This window comes from Pelodiscus sinensis, chromosome 7 (assembly GCF_052426305.1).
Source record: "Pelodiscus sinensis isolate ZL-2025 chromosome 7, ASM5242630v1, whole genome shotgun sequence".
NCBI lineage: Eukaryota > Metazoa > Chordata > Testudines > Trionychidae > Pelodiscus > Pelodiscus sinensis.
In genome coordinates this window covers 11,810,826-11,838,193 of record NC_143058.1, presented here as the reverse complement: position 1 = coordinate 11,838,193, position 27,368 = coordinate 11,810,826, and the positions used below count along the sequence as shown (strand labels likewise).

The 27,368-nt window shown below is 41.4% G+C and overlaps 1 protein-coding gene across 1 annotated transcript; it reads right to left on the bottom strand.

The window, feature by feature from the left end:
• Window positions 1-1,595: 1,595 nt before the first annotated feature.
• Window positions 1,596-19,181, bottom strand: LOC102451867 (CD63 antigen-like). Its single transcript, XM_006137732.3, has 7 exons — window positions 19,045-19,181; window positions 16,717-16,905; window positions 11,929-12,003; window positions 9,168-9,263; window positions 7,589-7,738; window positions 2,224-2,307; window positions 1,596-1,731 (listed from the first exon to the last, which is right to left on the bottom strand). Exons 1-7 carry the CDS (start codon window positions 19,168-19,170, stop codon window positions 1,666-1,668), a joined length of 786 nt encoding a protein of 261 aa, XP_006137794.3. The 5' UTR covers window positions 19,171-19,181; the 3' UTR covers window positions 1,596-1,665.
• Between the last annotated feature and the right edge of the window lie 8,187 nt (window positions 19,182-27,368).

Genomic DNA, 27,368 nt, shown 5'->3' with positions numbered 1-27,368 from the left:
TGCCCGCACTGGGCACATCATACCACTCGGCCATCAGCCCGGCTGCACTTGCCACTGGCTGCCATCTGGGGAGAGGGGGCAATTGGGGGGGTGCAGGAGAGCTTCCACCCCCAGAAGCCCGCAGAGCCAGCCCAGTCCTCCCCATCGGGGGCTCGTGCCCCATTCCTCCCTCACCTCCTTCCACTTACCCTTCCCTAGCCCCTCTTCTTGATGTACAAAATAAAGGACAATTGTGTTCAATTGGAATCTGTCTTTATTAAACAAAACTGGGGGAGACTGGGAAAAGGAGGTGGGAGAGGGGAAGAGAGGCTGGGAGAGGGGAGGGCAACTAAAATGATCAGGGGTTGGGAACAGGTCCCATATGAAGAGAGGCTAAAGAGACTGGGACTTCTCAGCTTAGAAAAGAGGAGATGGAGGGGGGACAGGATAGAGGTCTCAAAGCAGGAGTGGGGTGGAGAGGGTGCAAAAAGAAAAGTTCTTCATTAGTTCCCGTAAAGAAGGACTAGAGGACACCAAAGAAAAGGAATGGGCAGCAGGCTTCAAACTAATAACAGAAAGTTGTTCTTCACAAAGCAAAGAGTCAACCTGTGGAACTCCTTGCTGCAGGAGGCTGTGAAGGCTACAACTAGAACAGAGTTTAAAGGGAAGTGAGATAAAGTGGATGGGGGTTGGGTCCATGGAGTGGTATTAGCCAGGGGGCAGGAGTGGTGTCCCTGCCCAAGGTTTGTGGAAGGCTGCAGAGGGATGGCATGAGACAAATGGCTTGGTCACTGTCTTCGGTCCATCCCCTCCAGGGTCCCTAGGGTTGGCCGCTGTCGACAGACAGGCTACTGGGCTAGATGGACCTTTGGTCTGACCCAGGACGGCCATTGTAAGCTCAGGGCTCAGGGTCGGGGGTCTCAGTGAACCCCCTTGATTCTCTTGCACACGTGCTCCTGGGTGGCCAGGCTGGCAGCTCTCCTGCCCTAGCCAGCCACTTTCCTGTGCCTAGTGCAGAGATCGTGGATGAGGTCCACGATGTCCGCACTAGCCCAGGCGGGTGCGCGCCTCTTGTGGTCCCAGGCAAGCTCCCGGGAGCCGCCAGCCTGGTCCCAGGAAGAGGGGGAGGGCTGGGGGGCATCGGGTGGGTGGCTTGATCCGTGCCAGGTGCAGGGTCTGCTGGCTGGGTGCTGGCAGGCTTGCACCTGGCATGGACACCGTAGCCAGTCCGTGCCCCTTTAAGGGGTCCGGGGCCGGGAGGGGGGCAATAGAGTTTCCCTGGTGTTGGCCAGAGTGTCCACCAGGGAAACCTGGGGAGGGCTAGCCTCCCGCTAGTTCGAATTAAGGGGCTACACATCCCTCAATTCGAACTAGTAAGTTCGAACTAGGCTTAATCCTCGTGGAATGAGAATTACCTAGTTCGAACTAAGCGCTCCGTTAGTTCGATTTAAATTCGAACTAACGGAGCACTAGTGTAGCGCCTATGAAAGTTAGTTCGAACTAATGTCTGTTAGTTCGAACTAACTTTGTAGTGTAGACATACCCTAACATATCCAGAACATCTCATGAAGATAGGTGATTTTTACTTGTTTATTTTTAAATGTACGCAACATCCTTTTAAGCATAGTAAGATCAAAAACAAATAGATTCAAAATTCATACATCAGAGTGCAATCATTTTGAAGGCTCACAAGTTCACATAATCTTCCTTAAGTATTCTTAGTAGCATGTAGCTATATAAGATCCCAAATAACTGGAAGGGGAGAAAAAAGTAGAGATAAGAAATTAAGCTTGACATTGCTAGTGTTTAAAAGTTTACAACTACATTTTCATTGATCAGTTGTTAGGAGGGAGACCCCTTCTTAGAGCTGACAGGATTCACTACCTGAGCTAATAACCCTTTTCTGTCACTGCACTGATGCTTAGAGCATTTGTGCAGATTTAACATACTGTTTAGTGCACTGCTGCCCTTGACATGATAGTCAAAACATGACTAATGTTCTCTCAGGCTATAGCTTAGTCAACACAAAGGCAGGGTGAAGTGAACCAATTTTAAAGAGACTTGGGTCTTTCATAGCATTAAAGCATTTGCTATCCAGTAATTTACATGCTAAATTTAAGTCATTTTAGTGTATGCCACCTCTGTATTTTGGATATTGAGCCCTGTGCTTTTTGTATTTTATTTGCATAAGGACCACCACCTGGAGTTTGAACACAAAACAGGAAATACACAATCAATGTTTACCTGCACAAATCCAACACTTAAACCAACCCCTCCAACAAAAACAATGTGTTCTTCAGCCCACTTCTTCAGCTTTGGAATGCATCCCTAAGAAAACAATAGAATATTTGCCAGTTACCACCTCTTGGAATCTAATAGAGTAGAAAGTGGACTGCATATATATAATGTGCAGTCAAATTGTATCATTCATGAGAGAGAGTTCATAAATAATCTAAACTTTGTTGAATTGTAGCTGATCAAGTTTTGCTAAAGACTTATCAAACAACAAAGGGCTTGCAAGAAACAAGATCAAACTAATTAATAAGGCTGCAATTTCAAATATGCAATTATTATGGCTAAGAATTTAATTATTGTTCATGCCATGTAGTATGTAAGATGATTATGGCCTAGATAGGAAAGAAACATGAGATTCAAAAGCTAGTGGGTGGAGAGTGGTAAGGAGAGAAAAAAGAAAAAGATCAGAGTGATAATTATGTTGTTTAAGGGAGACGGATAGGGGGTTTCGGAAAGACTGTTTTTTCTTCAAAGGATAGTCACCTATGTTGACTAGACAGGGGCAGTTTGCCACATGCACCAGTTCCAGAAGATTTTCCCTTAGCACTATCTGAAGCGGACTGGCTCCAGTGCCCCCTGAAGTGGCATACACATGCTGTGCTATATAGGTTGCCACCAGACCCTCTTCTCCTTGAGTTCCTTCTTGCCACCAGTGACTGTGCTTGGAACTGTTGCTCCAGCCTTGCCACCAGTGACTGTGCTTGGAACTGTTGCTCCAGCCTATCTACTCTTAATTCCCTCCTACTGACTTGTTAAAAGTCCCCTCCTTCCTGCGTTAGCTGTTATAACTTTGTAGATAATTAGTCCCTTGCAAGGACACAGCCTGAGGATAGGCCATAACACATGGTTTGAAGGCTGGGAACCAGGATAACTGCCACAGACCTATGCCAGTTAATGACCCACATGGCAACTGCCTTCATTGTCTGGCGAATCCCACAACAGCAAGAAGTGCTAAGTCTACAGGTCCTTCTGACCTACAGCTATAAAGAACAGAGTTATCCATCTCAAGGCACTACTTATGGAGTCTGCCTTGGCTCCCCGACACCAATACTCAGACTCTGTGCCAAGTACTACTGTCCTGAGTACTTAGTCAACAAACTGGTGCAGGGTATCTTCAGATGTGCCAGCAAAGAAGACCAAGGAGGCGAACAAGGAGAAGTCACCTGGCTCAAAGAGAAATCCAAACAAATAATCAGCGGACCACAGCAAGGGCAGAGTGCTGGACAAGGTATCAGCGCAGGTGGAGGAGAAAAATCCTCATTCCTTGCTACCTTTCCTGGGTATCCCAGTCCCCCTCCAACCTAGAAGTGTTCCAAACAGCACAGGATATAAGCTGCTGCATAGTGGCAACATCAAAGAGCTCAGAGCCGTATGAAGGGCATGCGAGGAGTTTCTTCCTCACCTGTTCAGCAGAGTAGTCCAGGTCCTCCAACAACATGGCTAGACTGTTCTATATCACCAGCCCTCTGCCAACAGGCAATACGTCTCCGGAACTTCTGCATTGGTCACATCTCTTTAGAGGCTTGTCACCTCCTGGGGGCCAAAAATGCCATTGTAGACTGCTTGAGCAGGCAGTTCTCATCTCATCATGAGTAGGCTCTTCTCTGGAATTGGCCTCTGCTCTCTTCCAAGTGTGGAGGTTTTCTCCAAGTGGATTTATTTGCGAACAGACATAGCATGAAGTATCAGGTTAGGTCTGGAGGAAGATTCCCTCCCAGATGCTTTCCTTCTTCCTTGGACAGAAGGGCTTCTGTATATGTTCCTGCCATTCCCCTTGATTAGCAAAGTCCTGCAGAAGCTCAGGCAACATACAGCACAGGTAATACTCATTGCACCAACACCGGTACAGCACTCTTAGTGTAGCAGGCTTGACCTCTGTCAATCCACACAGATCTACTATTGCAGGATCATTGACGCATACTGCACATGGACCTCCCTTTTAACTGATGGCCTCCTGCTCCCTTTTTCTCTGCTGCACTGAGGTTGCCTTTTTAGTGGCAATTACATCAGCCAGAATGGTGTCCAACCCACATCCTCCCCCCCCCATATATGGTCTTTTTCAAGGGTAAGGTGCAGATTAGACCACCTCTGGCCTTCCTACCCAAAGTTGTTTCCACCTTCCACATGGGCCTATATATCTTACTTCCAGCCATTTATCTGAAGACCAGTGAGGAAAGGAGTCTTCACACATTGGACATCAGAAGGGTACTTCCTTTCTATCTGAATCAGACAAAGACTTTCCCTAAGTCCTCCCAACTGTTTGTAGCCTACACTGAACGTATTGGGGTCTCCCGGAATCCTTGGAAAGGATTTCCGCATGGATTGCGTCCTGCATCAAGACATGCTACAAACTGTCAGGTGTACTATTGGTGAGAGCACTCCCTACCAGGGTTCAAGCTCGTTTCTGGCCCATATCCCAATCCTAGGCAGCTGCAAGGCTGCGATGTGGTCTTCAGTACATACATTCACCACCCATAACACCGTCATGCAGGAGACTAGGGTTTGACAGAGCCATGTTGCTTTCCACATGTCCTTAAACTCCTACCCACCTTCACAGATATTGCTCAGTCACCTACATTGACTAGACATGAGCAGTCACAAAGAAAGAGAGAGTTACCTGGTTTCACACTTCAAGATGGGTTACTAATGTCCACTCAACATCCCACCCTCCTTCCCTTCTGTCTGAGTTTCCAGCAAAAAGGAACTGAAAGGGGGCCCAGTTGTGCCCTATATAGTATGGCAGGTGTATGCCACTCCAGGGGGCACTGCAGCCAGCTACTACTGAAGGAAAATCTTCCAGCACCGGTGCACAAGGTGACTACACACACCTACATTGAATGGACATCTCGAAGAACACCAGTTAACTGTCTTTTCTCCCACTTCTATTGAAAACAGTTGTTCCCATAAAATGCATATCCTTCCATCATGGGCTGTGTCTACATTGGCACCCTTTTCCGGAAAAGGGATGCTAATGAGACCAGTCGGAATTGCAAATGCCGCGGGGGATTTAAATATCCCCCGCGGCATTTGCATGAACATGGCTGCCGCTTTTTTCCGGCTCAGGGCTTTGCCGGAGAAAAGCGCCAGTCTAGACGGGATCTTTCGGAAAATAAAGCCTTTTCCGGAAGATCCCTTATTCCTCTTAAAATCAGGAATAAGGGATCTTCCGGAAAAGGCTTTATTTTCCGAAAGATCCCGTCTAGACTGGCGCTTTTCTCCGGCAAAGCCCTGAGCCGGAAAAAAGCGGCAGCCATGTTCATGCAAATGCCGCGGGGGATACTTAAATCCCCCGCGGCATTTGCAATTCCGACTGGTCTCATTAGCATCCCTTTTCCGGAAAAGGGTGCCAATGTAGACACAGCCATGCAGTTTATAGTTGCTTACTCAATATGATAGTAGGAGACAAGGTGATGCCCAATAAGGAAAGATCCAACTGGCTCAGCTAAGGATAACTTTAATGATAACTGGGTCACTCATATTCAAGCATTATCGAAGCCAGAATGCCATTGCAATCCAGCAAAGCTTTCCAAACCCACTGCACAAAAATGTTTTTATTGATTGTTCTCGTAAGCATGATGCAATTTGAAGCAGCTGTTTTCTCCATACATTATTTCAGCCACTAGATATAGACTAGTTCTGAAAAATTAGATATATATTTGAAGTGAAAAATTTCTTTGGTATACGCTATTTTTGAAGAGCAATTGCCTTTCTTTAGGAATTTTGATGTCAGTTTAGTTGTGAAGTAAAATATTACATCTCCCCTATATAAAAGTCTGAATGAAGGAGGCAAACAAGCATCAGTCATTTTACTGATAAGTAACCTTATTAGAGGTTTTGGGTTAAGCAATTCTGTCCAAACTTAATAGGGACAGAAAGCCTAACTAAGTTTTATTCTGTTTTTATCATTATACTAGAACATTTACCTGGCATTGCTCAGATCCTTAATGCAATTAAGTTTGTGTACTTTCTTCTCACTCCCTTTCAGCAATGAAGGGGAACAGCACCAGCAACTACTCATATGAACCTGAGGAGAGCATCTGCAGAATGGAGGGGGAGGCTCAGGGACTGGGCAGAACCAGATGGAGGAGGGCATGCCCGGTGATTCTATAAGACTCAGTCCTATTCAAGATATATCCCTTGTCCTGGCACAACCAAACCTTTATCTTGCTTTACTTTATGATTAGAGAAAGCTGTATACCAAGTTTAGTGGTCCTAGCTCTTACTATTTAGGAGAAGTTCTTGAACAGATGGACAAACTCTCTGAAATATATAGTAGTTTGGTACTAAGAGAATAAGCATTGCATTGCTTTAGACAAGCTCACCTACTGCACTTTCAGCCAGGGATATATATTTCTGAACCTTTCCCTTTAAGGAAGAGAAGGACTATTCCATGGTTAGGGTACTAGCCTAGGACTTAGGTAACCTGAGTTCAATTCCCAGGCCCCTGCCTTTGTGTGGTCTTGGGCAAGTCACTTGCTCTATGCCCAGTCTCTCCTAGGGTGTTAACTTTCTAATTGCAAAAAAACAAACATATTTACCCCTCCTCATCCCCCCCATCCCACTCCTTCTCAGAGGCTCTGCTCCAATTCACCCTCTTTTGTTGTTTGCTCTCTCCCATATTCATTTATTCTCACCAAGCTGGTGCAAGAAGGGGTCAAGGCCAAAGATGGGGCCAGAAATTAGGAATTCAGCATGCTGGAGTGGCCTCAGAGCTGGGACGATGCTTACCTTGGGCATCTCCCCAGAAGTGGCAACATGTCCCTCAGCTACTAGGCATAGGGATGGCCAGGTGGCTTTTTGATGCCTCCCTCCACCCTCACGCAGCTCCCATTGGCTGTGGTTCCTGGCCAATGTCACTGCTCTCAGGAGCCCTGTGGAGGCAGGTAGGGAGCTTGCCAACCAGACTTAACATCTCAGTCAGCAGTACTAAATGGCATCTCCAGGATCCCTTTTTGACTGGGTATTCCAGGAAAGAAAACACCAGACATCTGGCAACTCTAGACTCTCTTCCCTTCCAACTCTGTCAAATGGTGATGATGGCTATTCCCTGCTTAACAGAAGTGAAGGAAATATAACTATATTAATAAGAGAGACAGTGATGAGAGTATACAGATACCTTACAGAGGTTTGATGTATAGGAATGCTTACCTATTCCAACGAAACAGACAGTTACATTCTAGACTGAGGCAGTAGGCCATACTTTTAGTCTCTTAAAGTCTCCTCAACAAAGGCTACAGGAGCTCTCTGACAGGCTGGTATCCCATGTTGCCTAGTAAGAGAATTGGTTGCTAGAGCTTAGGAGTAATTAAGATACCTGTTGGTTAATGTTAGCAGCATCGGTGCTTAGATTCATTCCACAACTTATCGTTATTATCTTGCAGCAGCTATTTGGAACAGCTGAACTGAGAGATCCAAATGTAGTATTGAACCAGTCAGTATAGTTCTGAGCACCACAGCACTGGAACTGGAATGATCAAAAGTTTAAAAAATAGTGAAATCATGGTATTTTAAGTAACAAAAAAACACCCCAAAAACCCTGCTATAGTGATTTATTTTATTTTATTTTGTGCACCCTCCACCAAAGGCAGAGCTCTCTTAGGAAGATTTTCAAACCTGTTCAAAATAAAATAGCAGCAGTCATGGGATGCCAAATTGTTTTCCAACCAGTCCATGTAATCTTCCCACTAAGACTGCCAGTTTTAACTCCGACAGTCCTGACCCGGTCATGAGATTCAGGCTACTTCTATACTACAAGAAGAGTCAGAAAAAGATACACAAATTGTGGTTCTTTTCAAAAGAGGTTTTTCCTAAATTTGGCATGTCTACACGGCACCAAATTTTGGAAAAAACCTGCTCTTTCAAGCCATCTCTTCTTCCTCGTAAAACGAGGTTTACAGGGATGGAAAAAGAACGCGTCTGCTTTTTCGGAAATTTTTCTGAAAAAGCAGATGCATTCTTTGGACGTGGCATTGCCTTTATCCCAGAAAAGTGCTGCAGTCTAGACAGCCTTAGAGAGTATGTCAGAAGCCATCATTTGCCTCCCCTTTGATTTTTTAGCTTTGTAGAATGCTCTTTTTTGACCTAGTTGAATTGTTTGTTGCAAAACAATCTTACAAATTTCATCAGGTTTCTTTTGACTAGATCTTCATTTAGACATCCCTGTGGATTGTCAAATAATCCCCAGTAGCTACATGAGTGTTCAGATTCTTCCTAACATGAAGCAAAGATTTCACATGCTATTAGTTTAAAGATGTTAATTAGGTTTGTTAAACCTCAAGCCATGACTTGTTTTCTAACCCTTCTAGAAGAAGCAAGGTTAACAGTGTCACTAGCCTACAAGTCTTTAGTTGGATTTTTTTTGAAGACATATGCCATATATGAAGGGCATCTTTCAAAACATCGTTTTGGTTATTCAGTTCATCTTGTTTGGTGATCTTCTGTGGGAAAAGAACTATCCTACCTCTTTTTTTACTACAACTTGGTTACATATTTCTAGTGTGGTTCTACCATCCCCAAGAAGCTGAACTAGACAACTAGGATCACTTCCAAGTTTGAGCAGAAGATTCTATACTTAAATTTCATTAACAGACTAACCAAAGCAAAGAGATAAAAGCAGAACAAGGGGGTTAAGGAGAGCAAGTTCTTGGGGTTTAGCTTCAGAATGAGATTTTCCACACCCTAAGTGACAGACTATTTTTAAACTTAAACAACAAATGGTCTGGTAGCACTTTATAGACTAACAAAACATGTGGATGGTATCATGAGCTTTCGTGGGCACAGCCCACTTCTTCAGATGACTGGAGTTTTTATTTTTAATTTGTCCTCAAAGGACTGCAATACAAAGAGCTTTAGTGAATGCCTCTATTCATTGTAGCATAGGAGAGATTACTTACATTCTCTTGTAAATTGTCCACTCCTTTGGTTACGTGGGAATCTCTGTTATATTTGTCAAGAGACTTCAGGAAGCTCTTCAACAGGTTGTCATGCAGCTGTAAGTAAAGTAGGATTTATTTTATATGCATACGGAAGCTATGTAACTGTGGACAAGTTCCTGCCTTCTCCTCCAGAGAATCATGGAGGTACTGGATCCATATACAGTATCATTTCTGGTAATGTGTTTTCACCACTAAAATGGCAACATTAGCTAAAGGGGGTATAAAGAATAAGTGATATTTGAAATTCACTATGGGGTGTGTCTACCCTGCATCCGTAGCTGGAAATAAGCTATGCAATTTGAGCTATGCAAACTGAGTAGCTTATTTTGAGTTAATTTCAAAATAGCTTATTTTGAAATTTGGTGCTGTCTACACAGCACTTATTTTGAAGTAAATCGCTATTCCAAAACATCTCTTACTCTTCCTGGAATGAGGTTTACAGGAACATCAGGATAGCAAGCCTGTTATTTTGAAATAACGGGTGCGCTCAAAATACGTGGAATAGCTATTTCGGGTTACCTTCAGTAGCCTCGGAGACCTTGCACCAAACCCATTATTTACATTTTGAACTTTTCACATTCAAAATTTCAAGACCAGACATTAAACTGAACTATTAGCCAGACATCCCTGTCTCTGCAGCATTACGCCTATTTAAGTGCAAGTGCCAAGTCAAAAGAACTTAAGTTTCTCCATTTTCTATATTTGTATACACACACATTCCCCTAAATGCTTGCAATTGCTCTACATGAGACATTAGTCACAGCACAGACCATTATGTAGCCCTAATGGCATAGCAGTTCAGATTCTGCAAGAAAGGAGACCTGCTGTGGACTAGTCTCTTTGCATCCCCTTCCCAGAAGTAATTGGTTGATTGGACCCCTTTGTGCTCTGGTTCACAGATGCTATTGAGCATTGTCATTTCCTTAACTAGAAGGACAATGCTGAAACTGGAGGAGAAATGACCATCAGTGTTACAGTCAATATTATGTGGCTTATGCAGTTAAAAACATTTCCAGCCATATTTAGACATGGGAGCATTGTTCCTTTTAAGGCTTCTGGTTTTGCTCAAGCCCATAATGAATTCTGGCTACTTGACTGCTGAAGTAATACAGCCAAAACACATATTTGTTCATACTGCCTCTTCCCAGATTGTATTTTGCATTTGGAAATTGGCAGTGGTGATTTTGGACTTGCAATTCTGAAGATATTTTTCTTGGCAGAAGATGCAATCTAAGGTATTTACCATTAGTTTCAGGTTATCCTTAGAACTGGCATTCCCTAGAGTTATGGATAATACTGGAGATCAGATTTTAAGCTCACCCTCACATCCACCCTCTTCCACACACAAGGAAAACCTAGCTGAGCATTAGGGAAGAATTGGAATTCAGACAATATAGAATTATTGCTTTGTATACTTCTATTTCCATGCCTTTGCATTTGCTTATCTACCTTCTTCTGTACCTGATAGAGTACCAACTACATGGTGTGGAGTTTGGTTACCTTAGTACTAGTGTTTAGAGAGGTTTTTCTCCATCCTGTTTTATGGTTTCCAATGGACCAAGGATTGTGGTTCTAGGTCTACTCATCTTCCTTCTCCCACCTGCAACCTATACTAATACCAATCACTGACAGTTTAGCATGCTTCCACCTACCCATCTAGATTTTCAGACCCATTTTAACTATGAAGCTTTGTCAGAGAAACCTATTGAGTCATCCTACAAGTTATCATGCTAATATTTTGAGTCCCTACTTCCCTGGTAGCAATGGTGGCTACTAGTTCAGTAAAGCTTTGAATAAGATTGACACTCTGGTTGATAATTGAGCTTGTCATTGTACTCTAAGGGTGTGTGTAAACTACATGGCTCCATCAATGGAGCCATGTAGATTAGGTTGATCGGCAAAGGGAAATGAAGCCGCGATTTAAATAATCGTGGCTTCATTTAAATTTAAATGGCTGCCGCGCTGAGCCGACAAACAGCTGATTAGCTGTTTGTTGGCTCAACGCACTAGTCTGGACGCTCCCACGCTGACCTGAAAGCCCTTTATCGACCTCCCCGTTATGCCTCGTAGGATGAGGTTTACTGGGGAGGTCGATAAAGGGCTTTCATGTCGGCAGGGGAGTGTCCAGACTAGCGCGCAGAGCTGACAAACAGCTAATCAGCTGTTTGTCGGCTCAGCACGGCAGCCATTTAAATTTAAATGAAGCCATGATTATTTAAATCACGGCTTCATTTCCCTTTGCCGAACAAACAAATCTACATGGTTCCGTCAACGGAACCATGTAGTTTAGACATACCCTAAGAGACTTGTGGCTCTGTAAGCTGTTGCTTGATCACTAGTTGAACAAATTGCTCAGTTGGCAGTCCATCTGCTGCAATAAAAAATTCAACCTAAGATCCTGAATTGCAGCTGTGATTTCATGGATTTCTAGTAAAAGATAGTTTAATTCCAAAAGTAGACTAGTATACCATTGCTCTATGGAGTATAATTCTGTGCTAACCAGTACCCTGTCATTCGACTCAGCAATCTAGTCTTAGAGTTTTGTTGAACAATTAGTATTACATTTATAGAAGAACTTTTAAACTATAAACATACTTTAAGCAAAGAGATCTGTGATGGCAGCAAGGGTTCCTGGAAAGGACCCTGTCCTTTAAACCTCTGACATTAAGAAAGTGTGGCATTTATTAGCATTATCCATTCTTTATTTCCTCACACCTACCTTCCCTCTGTAAGCATAGGCAGAGATGCCAACTATGATTTCAATCAAGAAGATAATCAGCAGCATGCCTGTGAACTAACAACAGTAATTTCAGGTCACATTCATCTTCTCATAATGCATAGAGATAGTGCACTTGTTTTAGATTAATCCAAACATCATTAGTTCACATAACATATCTCCATACATTTTTTCAATGGGTGAGGTCTGTAAAGGACTCAAGAAGTATAGTACCTATCTTTAAAATGAGGAACAGAGAGAAATTATATTCTAGTATCTTAACTTCCAGTATCTTTTCAGGTATGAAACATATTATTAAACAAATAAATTTGCAAGCACCTAGAGAATAATAGAATTGTAGAGGAAGAGCCAACAATGCTTTTTCAAAAACAAATCATGCCAAAGTAGCCTAAATTTCCTTCTTTTACAGGGTTACTGACTAATCGATAGGAGAAAGCTATAGATGTGCATCATCTGGATTTTTTATAAAGCTTTTGACCCAATCTCACATGACACTCGGAAGAAAACTATGGAAATATGGCCCAAATGAAATGACTATAAAAGGTGAGAGTGCAACTGGCTTTAAAAAAAACAAAAACAAACAAAAAAAAACCACACCACACACCACCACGCAGTAATTATCAATGGCTGCCTGGCAGACTAAATCAGTTGGAGTCCCATTCTGGTCCAGTACTGTTTAATATTTTCATTAGTGACTATGCTGAAGATTTGCAGATGACATGAAGTCTGAGGAGGCAGTGGCAAGCTCTTTGGAGGATTTCAAAGTGACCTTGGCAATTTTGAGAATCAACCTGAAAATCAACAGAAGGAAAAATTCAATATATAGTCAAGTGTGAAGTACTACCCTTGGGGTGGGGGATAGGGGAGACAAAAAACAATGACTGCACAGCTACAAAGTGCGGGATAACTAGCTAGGCATGACTATCTCAGAAAAGAATCTGGGAGTTATAGTGAATCACAAAATACAACTGAACAATTGATATGCAATTGCAAAAAAGGCTAGTATTCTGGGCTATTGTGACAGGAGTGTCATCTTATGTAAGATATTGGAGGTTATTGTTTTGAACTCGGCATTGGTAAGGCCTCAACTTGAGTACTGCGTCTAGTTTTGGGCCCCACAATTTAAGCAAGATGTGAACAAATTGGAAATCACCAAAAATGATTAAAGGTTTTGAAAACCTGATCTGAGGAAAGGCTAAATAAAACTGGGCATTGTTTTGTCTTGAGAAAAGATGACTAAGTATGGCCCTTTATCAGCCCTTAACACATGTGAAGACATCTGAGGGTACATCTACACAGCATGCAGTTATTTCGAAATAATGTCGAAATACTGTCAAGCTGGAGGACTTTACTCCTACTCCTGTAACCCTCATTGTATGAGTAAGGGAAGTTGGAGGAAGAGTGTTCTATTTCAAAACAAGTGCTGTGTAGATACTCCCAATTTCGAAATAAGCTGTTTTGACTTAAGCTATGCAATTGACATAACTCGTAAGAAGCTATGCAAACTGAGCTAAGCCCTGCTGTATAGATGCACCTTTAAAGAATTGTGTTCAGTTGTTCTCCATGTCCACTGAAGAAGTAGGATAAATAGCAATCGGCATAATCTGTGGCAAGAGAGATTTACCTTATACATTAGAAAAAGCCTTTCAGTTTCCAAGGGGAGTTGTGGAATTCCCATCATAGAAGATTTGTCATAACAGATTTGGCAAACATCTGTCAGGGATTGTCTGGGTACACTTGGTCCTGCCTTGGGGGAAAAAGTACAGAGATGGAAATAATAGTGGACTAAATGACCTCAAGGTCTCTTCCAGACTTGCATTTCTATGGTTTCATGGCAACTTTAACTCACATCCTGATCTATTGTATAACATCCTTTTGATTCTGAAGTGATTCTGAAGGTGAGAGACATTTGCTTGAATAAAAGCCTTAATATTTGTCCCTATATCACTTAATCTACCATACTGATATGCAGCCATTGTAAGACAAGGATAGCTACGTGTCATTAAAGCACAGATGAAATTTCAGAAGATGTTAGTGCTATCCTAATTCAGAAGTGACCAGAATTAACTTGAATGGGAACAGAAAGTATCATTTTACATGGTTCTACAAGAAGGCTGTTGCAACCAAATTTAGACTGCAGTTGGGATTTACCCCCATCTTCCAAGAGACCCTACCATGCAGATACAGACAACAGCATGAAGTGTTATTTTTCTCTTTCATCAGGCTTGTGTCCTGGGCTGCTTCATGAATCTTGTTATTCTCTCTTAATCAACTCTCATACTTAGGTTCCTGTTATGGCACGGAGACAGAAAAGCAACAAGTTTACCCATCTGAAGTGGGGATAGAACTAGATCTAATTCAGGAGGCCCTGGAAGAATCAAGCTTTTGCAGGGACTAGGAAATGGTCTCAAAGGTGTTGGCAAAAGTGTTGCTTAAGAGATTGGCATAAGAAGCAGTTGTATTAATAAAGCGTAAGGAGGTAAGTTTCTTCAGTCAGGAGAATTAAGGTTGATCACACTCAGGTTAAGACATACTAGCACAAGCAGTACATGTATTAAATATCTGGATCATTATGGTTTTGCAAATTTTTAGTTTTTTGCTTAGTTATTCCAACAAGTCACTGAAGATTTTGGTTGTTCCCCTACACATTGTCAGATAATGACAATTAAATCATAATTAATGCGTTCCTACACTCTCTTATGGCTGATTACGTCTGGTAACACTTACACTACAGCATAATTTGCCATATATAACAGATAGCATCTAAAATACCAAGTATTTTTGAAGGAGTTTTAAGAGTCTAGGCTTGATTTTTGTGGCTTTATGCATGTGAATGTTACAACCTCTCCCTTTCCTTCCTGCCTTACAAATATCCCCATTAGGAGGGGCTCTGTTTCCTACTTAATTCCAAAGTCCCCTTTGCAGTTAGCCAAACTGATTATCCATTGGAGTGGTCAGATATTTAGAACATAGCTTTAAAAAAAAATAGCCACAGGTATCTAGTAGCCATTGTCTGATGTTGCGTCCAGGGGACTATTTCCAAGCCACTTTTCCCAAAGAATGCTCCTTAAAGAGGAAAAAAAAGCCACTAATTTCTTCAGCTTAAAATGAAGTTTGAGTGTTTAGAGCCTGTACCCACAATAACTCTCTGCAGCTTTCCTCCTACAAGGAGAGCCTATATTTGCTGGCCAGGTCATCCAGTGTTTACAGAGCTCAGTACTTAAGACACCCTGTTCAAGAGGAAGTTTACATGCAACAATTATTACATGTGCCATTCAGTAGTGACATTTGACATGTTCTTCCCAATACAAGGTGGTTTATTTTAGGGCTGTCAAGCAATTAAAAAAATTAATCACATTTAATTGCACAATTGATTGCGTGTGCTGCCCCTTTGAAATACTGTGGTGGCATTTCAAAGGGGCAGCACCGCAGGAGCCTGGGATCAGCTGGAGTCCTCAGCTGACCCCGAGCTCCATGCAGTGCTGCCCCTTTAAGGCACTGGCGTGGCACTTCAAAGGGACAGCACAATGTGGAGCCGGGGGAGGGAGGGAGGGGAGAAATCAGCTGGGCACTATAGAATAGCTGACTAACCACTAAGAATTTATACAGTTAGTTGACTATTCTATTACCAGCTATCTAACATCCCTATTGTGCACAACAGGATTTAAGAAAAACCCTTCAAATCAATGGGCAATATCAATATCTGTGCAGACACCATATGTGTTGGTCTATTGTTTTGAATGTCAGAACTGCAAAATGTTTTCAATGGCAAGTTGAAAAAAAAAAAACAGCGACAAAAGATATTCCTGCAGCATCTGAATCAACACTTAGTGCATGCGGGAAAAAAAAGTCTCCCCCATAAGACAATTAACTCCAGTAGAGAAGCTTTGCCTAAATATGGATTTGGGAGTTAACTGCCAAGTAGACACAGATCTCACTGAAGTCAATAGGAGTTTCACATGCTCCACAATTTTCAAAATAATTTTTCAATGTAGTGCCAGAAAATGACTGAGCACTCTAATTTAAGTGCTCACATTCAAAATGTTTGGCTACAGCCCTTTATAATCTAGCTTTTTGTCATGACCCCATCCCGCTGAAGTAATTGTATTCAGCTCAGAGATTGGAGTACTGTATTAGTTATATATAAAAAAAATTTGGAATCTGGGTAGCCCTGCAGTTGGAATGATCAATATACACGTTTGTTCTCCAATAATTAGCTCTTTCACACTCATAAGCACGAGCAAGTCAGTTCCCAAAATGTTACATTTGAGATAAAAGCTTTTGTTTCATTTCTCCCTATAGTACAGCCTTACCTTACAGAGATTTATAAACCAACATCAGTTGTTTCTGCATTGTACACACCTGCCTTTTAATAATGATACAAGTATGTCAGGTTCAGCAAGCCATCCTCAACATAACTCCAGCCAGGGCTGAAGACAGACATGCTGATGCCCTAAATTGTCAAGTTTAAGAGACCCTACTGCATTACCAAAAATGTATATTGTTCTAACTGACAGGACAATGAAAATAGAAATAATAGAAGTTTTATATTTTCATATATACTGGTACATAGGCAAGGATGCAATTAGAACTAGTTGTTTTTGTTTTTTTTTAATTTAGAGGCTCCTCATAATCTGAGGCCCTATTGTGTAGCTTACTGAGCTTGTATATAAACCTGGCACTAGTTCCTGCTTCCACCCTATTACTTAACCTCTGAAATTTAAACTCAAAAGCTCACATATACAAGATATCAAGCTAGAGAAAGTTTACCACTTTGATCATCATATGATTGGATTTCAGGATAGCAATTGCACCAAACGCAGAGACGGAGATGATTACACCACCAACAATGGTGATAATCACAGGGACACCACTTGAGGCATCATTCACCACCATGAAAGTATCATGAAGTTTCGTCTGGGCAGAGACTCCTATGCACAGGAGGATAACTCCAGAAACCTGGAGCAGTGGAGGAAAAGGGGGGAAGGGGGAGAAGAGAGCAGAAAGCATTAGTCTCTCACATAGGAACAATTTGAGTTATCTAGCTTCCAACAGCCATCAGCCAACTGAAGAGACTATAAAATAAGAATCCTCTTTGAAGAAGTTGTGTTGGTATTTCATATTTAGAACAAATTACTGTGAGTATTGCCTTGCACAAGGAACATCATGTTGTTTCCAGCTCTGCATTGAGACCCATCTCCAAGCATACCACAATAAGAAGTTATGTCTGTTGTGGACATGGACGAGGAGGAGACTGAGAAAGGGCATCTAAGTCTACTTTGTGTTAGGTCTGTCTGCATCTTAAGTGTTAGTCAGCTCTTCTTGACTAGCCTCATTTGAGTGAGAGCAGCCAATCTGTGAAATACCATCTGAGCTGCATTCAGGTCTGCTGATTAGGGGGTGGGAGGAATGCCATTGGGTACTACAGCAGTGGCAATGGTCTGGGCCCTTTAGATCACTGCCAGAGTGTTATGTAGTCTCTATAGGTCTGATGGGTGGGGATGGGGGTGCGCCACACTCCTGGTGGTGTTCAGGGGTGGTTGCTCCACCCCTTCTGTTGAAGGTCCCAACCCTTCCAAGAGCACAGAGCTTCCCCCTTCTGCCACACCCACTCCTTGCCTGGGGACCCATAGAAGCTCTCTGCCTTCCTAGTTCCATTGTGGTGGTTTTAGCAGCTGATGAGTCAAACTAACTCCAGATGTAGCCTGTACTGCTTCTAGGGGCAACCAATTCAATTCAACCCATCCCATCCTCACCAGCTTCAAGGTAAGGATTCTTGTGTGGGGATGGATGTTGCAGTAATGCAAGCCCAAGTGCAGTGAAGCCATTCCATTGCCACTCTTAAGGAGATGGGAATGGACAGAACAAGTCTTGAGAGACTCTTCTAAGCAAGATTGGAGTCAGCAGTAGTCATGCATGAACTAGAACAAGAAATGGAGTTTTGATATAAGTTGTTCTGAAGTAGTGAACAACTCCCACCTTCCCCGTTTTAGTTAAAGGTTGGAGGAAGTGTAGGCTAGGAAAGGGCTAGGACAATGTCTCCTGTTAGATAACAAGGATCCCTCCACCAAAGAAACAAGCACCTTTAAACTAGATCTGGGAGGGAATCCTTCACAGTCTAAGAGGGGAAAGAGAGAATAAGATTAATATCTATATTTGAGACAGACAGGATAGCTGATTAGGCTCTCCTTTTTCAGCATGAAATCAGACTTGTATCTAAGAGATTCCTATAAAAGTAAGATTTACAGGTAAAGATATGGTAACATGAGCTTTCTCTATATACTTTATGGAAAATCTCCTACAGAATGTTGCTGTTTAACATTTACATCTGATTAATTGCTTTCTCTGTACAGAGATTAGTTTTTCCACATTTGTTTTTATGATTATTTAGCTAAACTTGCAAATACTCTTTGCTAGTCAAACTCAACTCTTTGGAAATAAACAGGTCAAGCTTTGTACATAGCTTAAAATAAATCAGCTTAATTTTACACCATGCCCAGTAAAGGGATGGGGGAAAAGCACTTCCTCAGTAGTCTTGAATTCTCTTTAAAACAAGTTAAGGATTGATACAAATTTGCAGATGCCACTCATTTACCCATGAGCTATGAGAGAATACAAACTAGACAAGCAGTTAACTAAGCACTTAAAAAAAAAACCACATAATCTCCAACATACCTTGCAACAGTCAGTAGTGTTTTTTTTTTAAAAAAAAAGCCTTGTTACATTAAATTACCCTTATCAGTATGCTAATAATATATACATATATAATATTAATGCTAGAGCATGAATATATTACACACACAAAGAGGAATTGAGACAATGCATACATCTACATGCCTGAGGTTACATAGCAGACATACCTTACCAATAACAATAAAAACAACAAAACAAATGAAAACCCCACAACAAATGACTACATAGGAATAGACAATATAGTTAGCATTACACACTTCAAAGTTCATCTCTAGTCATGAAAGATAGATTACCAAACTGAAAGCTATGTAAACAGTAACATTTTTCGTTAAATTCATTAGTGATGGGGTTTTTAAATTAATTAAAATCTAAACAGAATTAAACAAAATATAGCAAAAATCTCACCCAATAAAACAAATCAATAAAATACAAGCAAACTTTAATGAATATTAGCTTTTTGCTAGAATCTATTTTCCTCATTTTGCTAACTAAGTACTCAACCATTCCTACTACAAATAGGACCAGCAACATAAATAATATTTTGATATAGGTTTATAATTACCACATTTGTCAACAATTTCAATCTAGTTCTGCTCTTATTGGCAAATTTCAATTGCCTTATAGACCCACAGGTGTATTTGATAAGGACCACATTCTGACATGCTTATTCACTTGATTAGTACCTTACTCCTTCTGTGCCCCTATTGATTCTTAGGAAAGACACCCCTAAAATACCTATTCCTCATTAGCTTAACTCCACTCCCATTGAAATCTATAGTAAAATTGTCCTCTATGTCATTAGGGGGCACAGTTAGGCCAATGTTAAGCACTTCTGAAAATTCCTCTTCCTTCTGCTGTCCCAGTGACTATTATTTAAGTGTGCAATAATACTTATTATTTATGGTTAGAATGTGCCATTAGTCATCATTTAGCAAAGCTATTGCACAAACAGGTCTTACTCTTTCCTTTCATGTCAGTTCTGCTATCCCTTTGAGCATTCTCTGATCTGCCTCCAAAATGTCAGTATCTTTGTGGTTAATGAGGTGCCTAGAACTGAACACAGTATTCCAGATGCAGCCACTCCACAGTCCCAGCAAGGACTACTGCTTCTCTATTCTGTGATGTTATGCTTCTATGTAAACAGCCCAAAAATTGAGCTAGTCTTTTTTTGCTATCATATCACATTGCATAGTCAGAATCCATTATGCAGTCCACTTCTACTGTTGGTCTGCTTTACCTTCATTACTTAAGATTCTTCCTACTGAATATTTATATTTCAAGTGATTTTACTTTTAATGTATTTATTAGGCTGTCTGGAGTGGCTCATGAACATAAGTGCCAACTTCAGGGCAGACTGTTACAAACCAGAGCACAAATCCCAACTTTGTTGTGAAATCTAAACAACACATCAACCAAGTATCAAGTGTGAAACACCTTATGCCTTTGGCATTCCAGTCTGTCTTGTCACCCAGGCAAGCTTGCCTTTGTGGCAGATGTCCCTTACCTCAAAAATCACAATATTCAGGTTACTCCCAGTCCCCAAATAACAGCCACTTATACCAAACCAATTGTACCTTAGATCTCTTACCAAAGACAATGCTTCTAGCCAATCCTGAAAAAAACCCTAAGTAAAGATGCATTAATTAGAAGTAGGTTATTTACAAGTTAAATCAGGTGTTTTCAGACATACAAATGAACTACAGTCTTAGGTTTCAAAAGGTAATAGACACTGCTGTAACAGGCAAGCTCTATATGCCCTTTCGGGCTAACCCAAGGTAAACAGCTTGGGGATTCCTTCTTAGAAATATTGCCTTCTCCAAATTCCAAGCAGCATAGTGATACAGTTCCTTCTAGTCAGGGATTTTTACTTCCTTCGTCCAGAGTTCAAACTGTGACAGGACAAGGGGTTTTGCTCATTACCTCTTTGTGTGTGGGGGGTGGGGAGTAATCGACAAAGTTTTTTTTATCCAGTGATGTTCCACAATGGCCTATCTGGTGGTACCTCTGGGTTTTCTTTTGGCAGGGCAGGAGATGACCTGTCTTGTGGTAAACTAGTATTTCACACTTAATAATGTTTTTCTCCTGACTAAGGGGACTTTCCCATTTCATAGCAAATACATTTATAGTTTCAAAGCAAACACTTAAATATTACCTTTATAACATGGAATACAGATGTGAGATTGATGTATGCAGCAACTCATGAGCATTTCATGAAATCCAAACACTAAACACATTCTTATAAACGTAATAGCTATTTTAACAATGGTAACAAACAGGTGAGCCTGACTGGTTTCCAGCAATGTGTTTGTCAGCATTTAGTGAGACATCAAAGCTTTGGCAAGCTTGCATTTAGTTTGCATTTTTCTAGCTGAATCTTGTTTTGTTGCTTTTTACCCATCACTTTGCATCACACCTCAGCTGATACTCAATTTGAAGGAGTTGCAAAAATAGAGATGATCTTAAAATTGAACTACTTATTTACTTCCTTTACAGATTATAAATGGAAATATTAAGTAACACTGGATTGAATTATGAATTCTGCTGCACTCCACTTATTTCAATCTTCTTATTTTGTTGCCCATTAGCTAGTTTTCAGTCCTTTTCACAATGTTCCTAGCCAGTCAGGGGCTGGTCCTATATAATGAAAGTCTATTTCTTCTATACATTTTTATACTATCTATTAAGGATGTTCTTATTAGCCATATAAATGGTTAATCCTTATTTGAATTCCACTAAGGTTTTGACCTTCATAATATATTGTGGCAGAGAGTTCCACAGGTTAATTATGTGTGGTGTATCTCCTTACTTCTATTCTAAATATGTTACCTTGCAATTTCCCTGTTTCATCTGAAGCCCCCTTATTCCTACATTAGGTGACAGGATAAATAAAACAGCATGATTTGCCATTTCTATACCATTCATCTGTTTAACATGTCCCACTTTAGAGAAGAGACAAAGACTCACATGCTAATATTAAAAGCAAGACATGTTAACTGCATGGATATTTTTATTTTATTTTATTTTATCATTCAGCCAAATGAGCTGCTAGACAAAGCTTGTTCCTGGAATGTTTTGAGGAGAAGGATGTTGCAAGAGCTGTGGAAAAGCTTAAAGCCTCAAGGTATGTTAATAACTGTAAAATCATTAATATTTCAGCAGTTTTCAAAATCTAATGAGAATAGGCAAACTTTGTCTAGTGTGTTTTTAAACTTCAATGATTAATCACTGTTTTCACCCACTGTTAAATTTGCCTTGGAAAATTAATTTATTAAACATCATAACTGCATGAATGAAATAACTCATTTGGTATTTTCTAGCCATTGGGCAACATGCATTGAAATGTTTTCAGCAGAAAGCTTAGAACAATGTTTAGGGAGTTGGTTTCAGAAGTTGGTTGCACTGTATTCAGGGACTTGAACTGATTCCCATTTACTTAGATTAGGATCTTTGTTGGTGAATCATTTTATTCTAGTAATTGATTACTTCATAAAAATCTTTGATTATAAGTACTCAGATTGCTGTAATGCCCTTAACTCCCATCTAAGACCAGGGATCCACTGTATTAGATGCTGAACAGAGAGAAAGACAGTCCCTACCTGGAAAAACTTCTTATCTAAATAAACAAGACAAAAAGTATATGTAAGGAAGTATTATTATCATCCTTATTTTACAGACAGGGAAATGAAGCACAGAGAGTTTAAGTGATGTGCCCAAAGTCACATGTGTAGTCTATGCAAGAGCTGACACTTAAATCTGTATTTCCTGAGAGTCAGTCTGGTGCTGTAACCACAGGGCCATCCTTACTTTTTGGTTTCAAGCATGCTGATTTGACTAGGCTACTTCCAATGTCCACATCTCCACAATGGCCCTGTTTTTCACTTTTAAGTCATCATATATGGTATAAACAGTATTTCCAACCAATAAAGATGTTAAACAGCTCCAATTTGAATGAAACTAGCAGCAAAATGTATAACTAATTTTCGGGGCAATACTAGTCTTTCAGAAGTTTCTGGGACATCATGGCAGCAATATTTAAATTGAGATATGAATACAAAGGCAAGCAGCTGATGCAAGGAATATGATGTTTAAAGAAGAAAATTAGAATAGACCTTTAGTGCTAATGAAAAGTTTGGATTTGACATGCCTGGAGCCTCCTGTTTTAAATTCCTCCACAGAAGAGATGGAGCATGGGTAGTTGGAGCTGAGTTTCTCCACACAACCTCTCTTGTTTGCTGGTCAACCCTGACCTATGTGGTCCACATTTAATGAAGAGATGAGATGGCATTTACTTTGCCTTTCTGATGAGGCTGCCAACTGGGCTGCTAAATTGACAACGTTAGGGAAGGTCAAATTATAACATTTGATTTTAAAGCCATTAAGAAACACCAGCAATACCTCCAAATCTAAAGGAAAAATCACATAAAAATACCAATCTCGCTTCCAAGAACCAAAAAAAGGGACCCAGGTCTTACTGAGCAAAAGTGGATATCTGTGTTTGGTAAGGCTGAGAGATCTCATTGGTTCTTCCATAAATTGAGATAAACAATCACATAGTGGAATATTTTATCTGGATTCTAAACCTTTGGATGTCTTCTGGCCTAGGTCCTATATGTATTTTTGCTATCTTGGCAGAGTGTTTTACAACATTTTAATGAAACATCCTATGCCATCACACCATCTGTGGAACAGAGAAGGTAATATTTAGTACCTATTTTCCTCTCTCTTAGCTTAAATATTGTATGTTTTTTCTGCCACCTGTTAATAAAATATTCATATTTAGCTCTCTTACTCCTGAATGTGGATGCAACCATGTTAGAGTTGGTGACCATGATACCATATATGGTCCAAACTTATTTAAAAAATTAGCCTTGATAACAGTTTCCAGATCTTGACAGCTGGGTTGCTATGGCACATCATTCCCTTTTGGTGGAAAGAGAATCAATCTGAATGCTGTTGCCGTATTAAAAGAGAGAGCTCTAGCTATTTGCTTGGTGGGCACAGATACGTAACTTGTGTTAATGTTAATTGTAAATCAAAAGGCTAATAAACCCCAGAGCCTCACTCTTCTTCTTAAGACATTTTTGCAGTATTTCTTACTTAATCATTCACCATGAAGATTAATATTAGCAGCAGTTTTCACTATCAGGAGCAAATTTGTTCCCAGGGAACAAATTTAATAAGTGAATATTTTTACTAGAGTCAAATTCCAGCTTTTCTAAAGAGGACCTATACCAAACATCCTGATGAATGTCAGGTCCAAAATATCTACCCATTGCTGCCTTCCTTCCTCTGCTGATAGCTTGTGTTGGAGCTGCATCAAAGCTGACTGAAAGCATAGCAATATATGCACCTGAACAGAATAATTTCTGTGGCTAATGCCAGCGGCTGTGTCTATACTGGGCCACTTATTCCGGAAAATCAGCCGCTTTTCCGGAATAAGCTGCGAGCTGTCTACACTGGCCCTTGAATTTCCGGAAAAGCTCTACTGTACAAAATCAGCCGCTATTCCGGAAAAGCTACGAAGCTCCCGCTCGGGCATAAGTCCTTATTCCGGAACACTGTTCCGGAAAAGGGCCAGTGTAGACAGCCCAGTAGTCTTTTCCGGAAAAAAGCCCCGATCGCGAAAATGACGATCGGAGCTCTTTTCCGGAAAAGCGTGTCTACATTGGCCACAGACGCTTTTCCGGAAAAAGGGCTTTTCCAGAAAAGCAGCCTGCCAATGTAGATGCTCCTTTTCCGGAAAAACTGAAAATGGAATAGTATTCCGTTTTAAGCATTTCTAGAAATTCATGCCAGTGTAGACACAGCCAGTGTGTATTAGCTTTTGTGCTCTTGTGCAAAAGCATGGATTAACTCATCACACTCAGTTTATTACAGCTGTCTCCGTGCACATCCGGACTTTACAGATTTTATATACTGTATAAAGCAATAACCATCCCATCTAGCTGATCCTTTTTTTTATTTCTGGTGAAGGAATCTTCTTTGCCTTACCCCTTCCACTGTAGAATGTTGTGAGGCTTCATCCTTAGCCAACTTCTCCTGTGGTACTTTCATTGCTACCTCAGTACTTCTCCGCTGATGACCCACCTTCCTACAGAACACTCTGGCTGTGTCTACATTGGCACCCCTTTCCAGAAAAGGGATGCTAATGAGACAAGTCGGAATTGCAAATGCCGCGGGGGATTTAAATATCCCCCGCGGCATTTGCATGAACATGGCTGCCGCTTTTTTCTGGCTCTGGGTTTTGCGGAAGAAAAGTGCCAGTCTAGACGGGATCTTGCGGAAAATACCCCTTTTCCGGAAAATCCCTTATTCCAAAAGTAGGAATAAGGGATCTTGCGGAAAGGGCTTATTTTCCGCAAGATTCCGTCTAGACTGGCGCTTTTCTCCGGCAAAACCCCGAGCCGGAAAAAAGCGGCAGCCATGTTCATGCAAATGCCACGGAGGATATTTAAATCCCCCGTGGCATTTGCAATTCTGAAGTGTCTCATTAGCATCCCTTTTACGGAAAAGGGCGCCAATGTAGACACAGCCTCTGGGTTTTCTGATCCCTCTGCATCCAGTCTTTCTGCTTGTCAGCTCTTGGCTATGTTCTAAAACTTTACTGCCAAATATCTCTGTGCAAGCTCTTTCCTTGCCATTTGATAAATGAACCTCAAACCTGACCAGGGAGGATTACTGAGAAAATGGCTCTATGAAATCCATGGGAGTTAGGCACCTAAATACCTTTGGAGGACTTCAGCCTCAGTTCTCCTGGAGCATTTAGATTTGTCCTCTCTGCTATAACTTACAACAGGTTTGCCAAATAGGTGCTGATTGTAGTGGTGATAGATGCTTGTTCCGACTAACTCATTTCTCCAAAGCCAACAAACTTTTAAGTCAGGGGTTCCCAAACTTTTTGACACCGGGACCAGTAAATCCATTCATGAGCTTTTGGAAGATGGGTAACATATATCTGCAAATTCATTAAGCAAATTATGAATATGCAAATAAGTTGTTTCTGGTCCTCCCAAAGCCCCCAGTACCAGCTTTAGCAAAGCTTTTGATATGGTCACCCACAATATTCTTGCCAGCAAGTTGAGGGAATATGGTTTGGATAAATGAACTGTAAGATGGATAGAAAGCTGGCTAGATCAGGGTTTCCCAAACTTTTTACTTTAGTTGGAACCCTTTTTTTTTGTACTGTTTTTTGCACCCCAAAAATATAAACACATATTAAAAAAAACAAAAAATTAATACATTTTCACTGTTTCACCTGGCTGCATCCTCCACCCAGCCCAGCCCAGGGCTTGGGGGACCCAGTGCCGCACGGGCACTCCAGGAGCCCGGAAAATCCGGCTGAATCCTCCGCCTAGCCCTGGCCAGGGCTTGGGGGACCTGGTGCCACATGGGCACTCTGGGAGGCGGGAGCAGGAGCAGATTGGGGGTAAGGTTTCTGGCTAGGAGGAAGGGTGCAAGGAGGGGACTTAGGCAGTAGTTGGACCTCCCTGGTCAGGCACCCTCTGGACCTGACTGGTCCCAGATGAGGGATTTTTTTTTTTTTTTTTTTGCTTTTTTTTGGACCAGAGAGGTCATTTCAGGGCTTCTGGTTCCTCCCCTCCTCACTAGGCTTCTTTGCACCTCCCTTCCCTGCAACCCAGCTGGGCTGCCCACCCCCGCTGGTTCTCTGCACATCCCCCAAAACTATTCCCCACAATCCAAGGCAGTGCAGCCCCAATTCCCTGCAGCCCCTCACAGCCCAGATGAGCTGCCCTTCTGTTCCCTGTGCCTTCCCCCATCTACCTCAGCCCAGTTGAGCCATGCACTGGTTCCCTGTATGCCTCCCCCACAGCACAGCTGAGCCCCATATCCCTGCATCTCCCCCCCAAGCCTAAGGCTGGCCCTGGCTGCATCTTCCGCCCAGCCTGGCCCAGGGCTTGGGGGACCCAGCACCGCACAGGCACTCTGGGAAACCAGAACACCCTGGCAGCCACGCTGAGGCCTGGTATTTTTTTCCATACCGGGATGCAGCCCATAGTTTCGGAAACGCTGGTTTAAGTGATACTGACTTATGGTCACTCTTGTTCTGGATTGGATTAAGTCCAGTGACATAAAAGTATAATGCTCTAAGCCCTGTTACTAATCATCTAAGAGGGCCAGACCCATCCCCCATTTCATTTCTTTCTATGATAATTTATTCCTTCCTTATAGAATTATAAGTTTCAAATAAGTAGGTAAACTAAAGTTGGACCATACTATCATATCTCCTCTGGATCTGTTTTGCCTAGATTTTCAACTCTTAGGCTATGTCTAGACTGCATTCCTCTCTCAAAAGAGGAATGCAAATGAAGCAGATTGAAAATTCAAATAAAGCGCAGATTTGCAAATCTTGCACTTCACTTGCATAACTGCGTGAGAGTGCTTTTTCGAAAAAGGGTTTTTTGAAAAAAAACCCGCAGTCTAGATGGGGTTCTTTCAAAAAACAAAAAAAACCTTTTCCAAAAGAATCCAGCACTCCTCATTTTTTCAGGAGTATGGATTCCTTCGAAAAAGGGGTTTTAAGTGTCTAATCACTGCCAACCTTTTTGGTGAAAACTAAATAAAAGCCATTAAACATCTCCACCATTTCCACATTTTCTAATATTGTTTTTCCTTCTTCATAGAGTAACAGGCCTGACCTGTCCTTGGTTTCCTCTTGCTTCTAATATATATTTGTAGAATGTTTTCTTGTTACTCTTTATTTCTTTAGT

Excerpts from the sequence above, each read along its gene's own strand:
- LOC102451867 (XM_006137732.3), bottom strand. The coding sequence starts at position 19,170 with ATGTTGCTGGTCCTATTTGTAGTAGGAATGGTTGAGTACTTAGTTAGC. Across the intron at positions 16,906-19,044 it reads TTATTGATTTGTTTTATTGG|GTTTCTGGAGTTATCCTCCT; the intron begins GTGAGATTTTTG and ends CCACTGCTCCAG. Across the intron at positions 2,308-7,588 it reads CTGCTAACATTAACCAACAG|GGATGCATTCCAAAGCTGAA; the intron begins GTATCTTAATTA and ends TTGTTTTCTTAG.